This window comes from Drosophila albomicans, chromosome X (genome assembly GCF_009650485.2).
Source record: "Drosophila albomicans strain 15112-1751.03 chromosome X, ASM965048v2, whole genome shotgun sequence".
In the NCBI taxonomy this organism is placed as follows: Eukaryota; Metazoa; Arthropoda; class Insecta; order Diptera; family Drosophilidae; genus Drosophila; species Drosophila albomicans.
In genome coordinates this window covers 23,816,066-23,825,008 of record NC_047627.2, presented here as the reverse complement: position 1 = coordinate 23,825,008, position 8,943 = coordinate 23,816,066, and the positions used below count along the sequence as shown (strand labels likewise).

At 40.4% G+C, this 8,943-nt stretch overlaps 2 protein-coding genes across 2 annotated transcripts; one reads left to right on the top strand and one right to left on the bottom strand.

The window, feature by feature from the left end:
- The first annotated feature begins 266 nt into the window (after window positions 1–266).
- On the top strand, window positions 267–2,876 carry LOC117566373 (putative uncharacterized protein DDB_G0282129). The gene is made up of 2 exons (XM_034245874.2): window positions 267–762; window positions 832–2,876. The coding sequence occupies exons 1-2, from the start codon at window positions 591–593 to the stop codon at window positions 2,517–2,519; spliced, it is 1,860 nt and encodes a 619-aa protein (XP_034101765.2). The 5' UTR covers window positions 267–590; the 3' UTR covers window positions 2,520–2,876.
- A 1,552-nt stretch (window positions 2,877–4,428) lies between these two features.
- On the bottom strand, window positions 4,429–8,678 carry LOC117576765 (pyruvate dehydrogenase [acetyl-transferring]-phosphatase 1, mitochondrial). The gene is made up of 4 exons (XM_034261819.2): window positions 8,238–8,678; window positions 7,639–8,140; window positions 6,094–6,661; window positions 4,429–5,126 (listed from the first exon to the last, which is right to left on the bottom strand). The coding sequence occupies exons 1-4, from the start codon at window positions 8,349–8,351 to the stop codon at window positions 4,856–4,858; spliced, it is 1,455 nt and encodes a 484-aa protein (XP_034117710.1). The 5' UTR covers window positions 8,352–8,678; the 3' UTR covers window positions 4,429–4,855.
- Between the last annotated feature and the right edge of the window lie 265 nt (window positions 8,679–8,943).

Here is an 8,943-nt window from a genome sequence, read left to right as displayed (position 1 = left end):
TTATTCATTTATTACATCTATTACATTATGTTATATTTATTTTATTAGAATAATTTATTGCGCTTAAATGCATTAATTATTTTGTTTCTTGTTTTTTTTTTTGCTTTTGTATATATTTATTTAATTAATTTATTTAATTGTTAATTAATAAAATTGATTTATATGAATTATTTAATTTTTTCGAAATCTATTCGCAATAAATCGAATATGCATATTCAGTGTACAATCGTTTTGCCACTAGGTGGCAACGCCGCTGCGGCTGCAGCGTATACAAAGGCGGTACGGCAACGCTGGCATAGCCCAAAAATTTTGTAGTCCAATTTTGTGTGTTTTTCTGCGTAATTCTGTAATATGGCTAATTCGTGGCTCGCTGCACAATATTAAACGCGATCGCTGGCTGTGTGTGTGCACAAAACGAAGAGGATAGCAACAGTTAAAGCAGTGTGCAATTTGGCTGGCCGTAGCGCACACACACACACAAGCAGGCGAGCGAGGCCAACTCCTCCACCCCCCCTCGCCCATCCACATACCAAGCGCCTGCCTGAACAATAATAATAATAATAATAGTGATACTTAAAGTGGACGCAACGATGTCGGAGCGCAAGCGTTATCACAAGGATAATGCGCCCACCGACGACATTATAACGTTAATCAATCTGGTGCGCCAGAATCCAGCGCTCTACAACTACAAATTGCAGCCAAATCAGCGACGACGTCCGGACATCTTAAGCGGCTGGATGAAGGTGTCCCAGCAAATGGGCAGTAAGTTGTGTTGTTGTAGGGCTTTTCCTCTTCCTGTTCCATCTAATCAAGTTAATCTATCAATCCTAGATAAGTACAGCGTGCAGGAAGTGCGACGCAAATGGAAAAATCTGAGGGACACTTATCATCAATATCGTCGCCGCTCCCCGAAATGCATTGAGGGACGATTGTCAAAGTGGCGCTATGCCAAGCCACTCGATTTCCTCTCCAAGGTGTATCAGCCGAAGTTAAAAGCTCAGCGCAATGCGCTCGCTGCAATGTTGCAGATCAAAAAGCAGCCCGATGATGACGATGAAGACGAGGATGGCGATGTGGGGGATGTGGATGACTTGGAGCACGATGTGATCGATGAGGATGGCAGCGGTGCTTTGGCCAGCCATCATCATCACCATCATCATCATGGACACAGTTCACAGATCACTTTGGTGGGCGGCGATGAGGCGGAAACGTTTATACTGACTGCCTATGAGGAGAGTGTGGCCGATGACAGCAACACGCATCCGACGCATCATCATGGCCATCATCATCATCACCAGCAGCAGCAGCAGCATCATCATCATCACATTCCCGACAGCCATCAGCAACATGTGCATCACCTGCAACACCAACAACAACAACAGCAGCAACAACAACAACAACGTCATCACGATGGCAGCATCTCGAGCATTGAATTGTCACAGATAACGCAAGATGAAGACGACGATGACGTTGATGGCGAAGTGGAAGACGACGACGATGTTGTCGACGATGAACTGGATGAGGATGAAGTGCAGCAACACGATGGCACCCAAGTGGTGGACATTGTGAAGCACGAACTGGACGAAGATGCCGCCACAGGAGCGGAAGTTGACTACGAGGAAGTGTGTTTGTATGAGGAGGCGAGTGGAGCGCATTGCGGTGACGATGTGGCCGATAGCAAGGGCTTCCATTACATCGATGAGTTCATCGAGGACATTGAGCCGGAGACGCACGAGACGCAAAAAGAGATCACGTGCCACATTTTGCGTGCCCATCACTTTGCCAGCACAACCGCAAGTGGAAGCGGGAGTGGGAGCGGGAACAGCGGAGGAGGCGGCGGAGGAGGAACAACAGTAACAGCGACGGCCACAAATAGCGTGCTTGCTGGCGGAGTGATTACGGCGGACACGAAGCTCAAGAATCTCACGCTGGTGACCACAACGAATGCAGCAACCACGACATCATCGACAAAAGAATCGCAGCAAATTGCGCTTGTCGATGTCACGGAGGCAACGAGCACCAGCGTCACAATTTCCCAACCCGCCGCCTGTCAACTGAATGCATCGACAGCAGCAACAGGAACGGCGACAGCAACTCCATCGGCTGCTGCTGTTGTCAGCACGACGTTGCCACCAACAGCAGCAACCACTTTGTGCAATAGTTCAGCGGGTCACTTCAGCAGCCCGACGACGATACTCCAACTGCCAACGTTGAGTTGTGGCGGCACCTCCATCAGCGTTGCCTCCAGCAGCACGCTCATCAAAGAAGACGAACTCCAGCAGCAACAGGTGCAACAACAACAACAGCAGCATCATCAACAACAGCAGCAGCAACATCAACAGCAGCAGCAACAACATCAGCAACAGCAACTCAAGCGAGATGAGCTCGATTTGTTCTTCGATTTCCTCAAGAAGAAGATGCAATACTTTAGCAAAACGCAAATCACGCACATCCAAATGGAGTTCCTCAATTGCGTCAGTCGGCAGGAAGTCGCCGCCGATCTGGAAGCCAAGGATTGAACGGAGGAAGAGCGCGTGTTTTTCATCAGATTTAAATTACTTACCTTTTTTTTAATATAATTATTTAGAATTGTAAATCGGTCATTTTTAAGTTTTAATGCTTTTCCTCTTCCTCTCTCCCTCTCCTTCTTCCCCATTCTCCCTCTCTCTCTCCCCAATTCTCCTCTCTCTTTCTCTTTTAAGTGTTCGTTTTTAGCCTTAGCTCGCCCATTTGAACGTAGTGTTTAGCGTTAACGATGCCTCGTCTATACCTTGTGTATAACCCCCGCCCCTGCCCCCTTTGAACCCTGCCACGCCCCCCCCAAACTGTGTAATGAATATAATTGTAAAATAAAACTAATCACATTTCTCGAAAAATGTTTTACAACTTGCTAAAAAGCCGCCTTAAATAATCCGTCAACGTGGTTTATAACACTGCCACGCCCACTATTTGCCGCCTTCGTTGTTGAACGAAAGTTGAAACTAGTAAGAAAGCTACTAGTCGAGTGTGCTCGACTTTGATATATCCAATAAAAGCGAAACGGTGCAGTATTATGCTTAAAATATACCAAATTAATATACGGGAAAATACTAAAATCTATATTTGGTATGTTGATATAGTACTGCATACAAAATATATCAGTGCGGTATTATTCTTAAAAATATACCAAATTAAACTACCACAAATATACCATAATATATATTTGGTATAATATTATAGGGCTCCGTCCATAATATACCACAGAGTGCAAAATATACCAGACTCAATATGTGGTATTATTCTTAAAATATACCAAACTATTGTACCGCTAAAATACTAAAAATATACTAAAGACTTTTTTTTTGGTATATTAATATAGTCTTACATTCAAAATATAGCACACAGGTCAAAACATACCAGATATACCAAATAATATACTAACAAGTACGAAATATAAGAAAGTCGAGTATGCTCGACTGTGAGATACCCGCTACCCATTTCGAATAGAAAGCAAAACGGTGCTAATGTTTTATAGAAAACAATTAATTTAACAATATTTATTTTGAATTCAAGGCATATTCCGTAATTAACTAATTTGTGCATTTTTGTATCAAATTATATAACTGCAAATTTTCTTTACTTCTAATTCGAGTAAGCAATCCGGTAACAGGCTGTAACAAGTCACAGCCACACAGAAAAAGTAAAGTGTAAATAAATCAAAGCCATCACCGCTTGTTACGCCGAACAATAATACACAAACAAACAAAGTTTGTTGTACTGAGCGCAGTAATAAACAAAAGCAAAACAACTCAGCAAAACTCTTTTTGGCGCTATGCATTCAAATCACAAATCGAAAGCAAAGTTATCGATATGCGATTTGACGGTAAGCATTCAAAGCAAAGTTATCGATAGGCGACTTGAGTTGAAGTGCGATTTCTCGCGCTATCACAAACCAGGACACAGCTATCGAGTAAGGAAAGTTATCGATAACAGGCGCCAAAATTTAAATTGCTTAAACTTTACAGAAATTGAAATCGAATTTTAAAATTTTTTAAAATTAAATTAAATTTTGAAAGAGAACAATTGAATATTTCACAATTTTTGTATTTCCATCACGAAATAAGAGTTGCACATTTAATTAATTAATTCAAATTTAAAACAAAATTTTGTATTTCTATAAAACAAATAAGAGTTACTTTTAATTAATTTAAATTTATTTCACAATTTTTATATTTTTTATCAAAAAAAGAGTCACATTTTGAATTACTTTAAATTGAAATAAATAACAATGAATATTCCATATTTTATTTTTATATTTCAATTGCAATTAAAATAAGTCTTTAACTAAAACAAAAATATTCAACTCTTATTTTTTATTTACGAAAATAAGCCAATTTAAAAAGCAAAATAAATCAATAAACTCTTAAAGAAGCCAATTTAAAAACCAAAGTAATGCAATCAACTTTTATTTTTAATTTCCTAAAAGAAGTCAATTTAAAAAGCAAAATAATGCATAATCAGTTCCAGCTTATTATCGTTAGGATAGCTTGTGTTTAAATTGTAATTTTCAGCGCTTCGATCGTCAAGGATCAAGACTTCGGCAACAACAACAATAGCAACAACTAGTGGCAACAATTAGAGACAGGGAAAAATTGAAGAGGAGGCGAAGGAGAAGGAGGAGATTGTAAACAAAACTTAAACGAAACAACTTTTGCGACTAGCTGAGATTTAGCTTAGACGCCGTCCAATAAATACATATTCATCATATACAAATACATATATAGTAGTTATATATATATATCGATTTAGCTTAGATGCTCGAAGGTACTCGTGAATCCATCCAACATCCAGATCTCGTTCTCGTCGTTCACTCAAATCACGCCGCTGGCTGAGGTTGCGATGATGATGATGAAGATGAAGATGATGACGCAGTCGATGTTTCGTTGCGCAGCTTGGCAATGTGCTCCGAGTTGAAGTAGATGACGGTGATGGTGATGTCGTCGCGATACAAACGCACCACATCCTGCGGCAGCGACAAATAATACGAGATCTTTGAGTGCTCAATGCCATACTCGGTGGCTCCTAAAGCATGCCTTATCAAGTGTGTCGCCGCATTCTGATCGATCGGCTTGCGCGTCAGTCCGGCTCTGAAAGCGAACAAATAATAGAGAGAGAGTTAATTTCAGAATAAAATTTAAAAATGCCCCGACAGCCTTCTCGGTAGTGTTCCTATTACAATTATTGGTAAACTATTACAATTATTGGTAAATAGAAGTAAACTATATTCTAGGAAAACCTAAACTAACACTTTAAAACATTACTTGTAAAAGTGTCGAGGACCTTCTTGGTAGTACTTTTTCTATTGCTATTAATAAAAATGATGCATATTCTCTCCAAACAATGTATAATACAAAAAAAAGTACTTTCTTCAAACCTCAGCTAACTATTTGCAAGTATTATTATAAAAGTACCGACAGCCTTCTAGGTAGTACGCATTCTATTCCTATTGCAATTATTTGTAATCAATGCAAAACAGAAATAAGTTATATTCTAGGAAAACCTAAACTAACACTTTGAAGCATAAAGTTCTACGACGACCTTCTCGGTAGCACTCATTCTACTCTTATTATTCTACTCTACTTTTATTATTTTTGAGCAGTGTAGAACCCATTCTATGGTTTTTAGTTACAATATTAATTGCATTGATTATAAACAATGTAAAATACAAGTAAACTACATTCTAGAAACACTTTGAAGCATTAAGCTCTAAAAGTGCCAACGACCTTCTCGATAGTACCCCCCTTTGAATAACATTTAGTTGCATTATTAATTGTAAAAATTAAATTTAAAATATATAGAAAATGCAATATACTATCAAAGACATATGTTGTGCTATAAAAATACCGTCAGCCTTCTCGGTAGTACCCATTCTACTGCTTACAATACTCATTCTATCAATTATGTGAACATTTCTAAACAATGGAAAATACAATCAAAATACACTATTAAAACCTTAACTAACACTTGTTAGCATTGTTGCAAAATTGTGATCGACCTTCTCGGTAGTACTCTTTTAACAGACAGACATAGAAAGGTGTTTTCTTTTGTACTCACTTGCGCTCCGCTAGCTGGGCGGAGATCTCCTTCAGCTTGACATCGCCACTGGGGAGACGCATCGGCTCGAGGATCTTCTTGGAGTTGATGTGCTCACCCACCAGACTGACGACCTCGCTGGGCGTGAGAAAATCCCAGAGGCCATCGCTGGCAATGACTAGAAACTTATCGTTGACGCCCAGCTCGTGCTGCTGGACATCGGGGCGTGCGGTCAGGTACGGCGGTGTATAATAATTCGGTGGCATCACATGCTCCCCAAACATGGGCACCACCTGCTGCTGCATCGTCTCCACCGGCCACTTGTATCGATAGTCGCCAAAGGCGCGCAACGGTGCCAATTGACTCAACAGTCGACCATTCCGGATGATCGTCTCGCGCTCCTCTCGCGGATGCTCCTGGAGAATGCGCTCCACCTCCTGCATGTTGTCCGCATTGTGTTCGCTGTTCAGCTTCTTCACTTGCCACTGATTCGTCTGCGGATCGAGCACTCCGAGCACAGCCCCACAGTCCCCAGTGCTGGCCACATGCAGTTGCAGTCCCTCCAGGTGCACCAAACAAGCAACGGCGCCTAAAATAAGGGAAGGAAATGAGTATAAAGGCATATTATATGGTATATTAAGCTATTGAGAAACTCATAGTTGCCCTCTTCTACAGTATTCTTAAGCTGTGTAAGAACAAGAAGAATGTTATCCCCAAATTTAGTAGCTTTAGATGTCAATAAATGGGATACAAAAATCCCAAAACTTATCCCTATAAATGATAATTTGCTGTTTATTATAATTTCGGATTAGCTGCAACTGTTAAGATACTTATATTTTACCTCTTCTACAGTATTCTTAAGCTGACTAGCAACTAGAAGAGTTTTATTACCAAATTTAGTACCTTCAGCTGATATAGTCTTTAAGATATAGTAGATAAAAGAGGAGGCCAGACAGATCGACGGATGGATCTCCGTATAAATTAATAGTTTGAAAGTTTATTATAATGGAAATTTATCATCTTTTAACAAAGTTATTAAAATGAATTATTTCTTTATTTATAATTTATTTTAGGGTTTATAAGAAGGGTTTGTCCTATTCTACAGCATTTTTAAACTGCGTAGGAACCAGAAAAGAATATAAATGTAGGCGATTAAAGAGGCGGACAGACAGAAAGGTGGATGTATGTTTCTATAAATGAATGGTTTGCCAGTTTATAATTTAAATTTAGCTGCAGATATTAAGATACTCATAGTACTCAATGCTTTTAAGCTGAAAAGTGTAATCAACAAATTTATTTGTTTTAGCTCTTATAGCCTTTAAGATATAAGAGATACAATAGGTGGACAGACAGAACGACGGAATAGATTTCCATAGAAATGATTTGTAAGTTCAATATAATTTAGATGCAGATTGTTACTAGAGAATATCATAAAAATGATTACTACTTTTTTAGATAGATTTCTTTAGGAGGCTAAGAGAAGCCGTGGCTCATTTCTAGACCAAACAAGAATTGCATAGGAGCTAATGCAACTTCTTCTACAATTTTAAAAGATGTTTTCCTTACCGGAGAGCGCAACGCTCATGGTGCGGACATCGTTGGTGGCCAAGGCTTCGAGGGCCAAATCCTCGTCGAGTTGCTGGAAAGCCTGCTCCAGCTCGGTGGCGACATCGCGCTGCGGCTCCGCACTCAGACGCTTGATGTACTGCTGGAAGCTGTTCTCGTAGATGGGACGAATCTCGCTGACGAAATCGACATTGTCGTTGTGACACTTGAGGAACGATTGGCTGGTGCATCCCTGCTTCATCTGCTCCCGTAGTACTTGGCGGGGCAACGTGCCCGCGGAGATGTAGCGGAGCAGACGCTTGGAGACCACTTGGCCGCAGGCGGCGCCGCCGTGGCCATCGAAGACGCCGCAGATGAAGCCGTTGCGATGGAGGAGACTGGCTTCGGTGCGTGAATCCTCGCAGGGGGAATTGGAGCCGAGTTGATTTGTTTCGTAGCTGCGTATGATGCCGTCCAGCGGGAAATTGTAAACGAATTCATTTTCGCGTAATGCCAAATTCACCTGCACATATAACAGAAACAACAACATCGTTACAACAACAGCGAATAATAAAGGATTAATCGATAGTTTTTTGGGTGCGATCGATAATTGTACTCACATCGTAGGGACTCAGCTGGGGAAGCTGCGGCAGCAGTCGGAGGGCATTGAGACTGAACTCACGCACATTGTTGCGCACGTAGCCAATGGCGTCGTGCAGCACAAACTTTAACATCTATGTGTGATTCTAAATACTATATGCTATGCTGGATCTGTGTGTGTTGCCTTACTTCTCCTTCCAAGTGCGGTAACCACACACGTTCTACTGCTTCTTCTTGTTGTTGTTGTTGTTGTTGCCTCTCTTTTTTTTATTTGACTAATTGTCGCGCAAGGCAGTTAACGGCAATTTATGGGCGCTTTGGTGCTGTTGCTCGGTTGCTGCTGCACAAGTTGCTGTTTATTGCTCGGCCTTCGTGTTCGATTTTATTGTACATTTGTGCAGCACAAAATTGAAAACAATACGAAAATAAAGCCGAAATAAAACGAACTAATGTCAAATATGACAGATAGCGATGACAGAAGCAGAGCACCGAATATCGATAACGATGCGTTCGCAGCATCGATAACACAGCAAATGTAAACTACTATTTAATTAATTACGATAAATGTTTTTTTTTAAACAAAATTTACTGAAAATAAATTAAATTTTTTCGGTATTCAATTTGCTTTTTTGTGTTCAATAAATAAAACGCAATTGCGCGACAGCTGCAGCGTTGCCACTCAGTAGGCAATTGAGTATTTTTTTATACTATTTATTAATATAGCGC

Excerpts from the sequence above, each read along its gene's own strand:
- LOC117566373 (XM_034245874.2), top strand. The coding sequence starts at position 591 with ATGTCGGAGCGCAAGCGTTATCACAAGGATAATGCGCCCACCGACGAC. Across the intron at positions 763-831 it reads GGTGTCCCAGCAAATGGGCA|ATAAGTACAGCGTGCAGGAA; the intron begins GTAAGTTGTGTT and ends TATCAATCCTAG.
- LOC117576765 (XM_034261819.2), bottom strand. The coding sequence starts at position 8,351 with ATGTTAAAGTTTGTGCTGCACGACGCCATTGGCTACGTGCGCAACAAT. Across the intron at positions 8,141-8,237 it reads CCCAGCTGAGTCCCTACGAT|GTGAATTTGGCATTACGCGA; the intron begins GTGAGTACAATT and ends TTATATGTGCAG. Across the intron at positions 6,662-7,638 it reads CATGAGCGTTGCGCTCTCCG|GCGCCGTTGCTTGTTTGGTG; the intron begins GTAAGGAAAACA and ends CCCTTATTTTAG.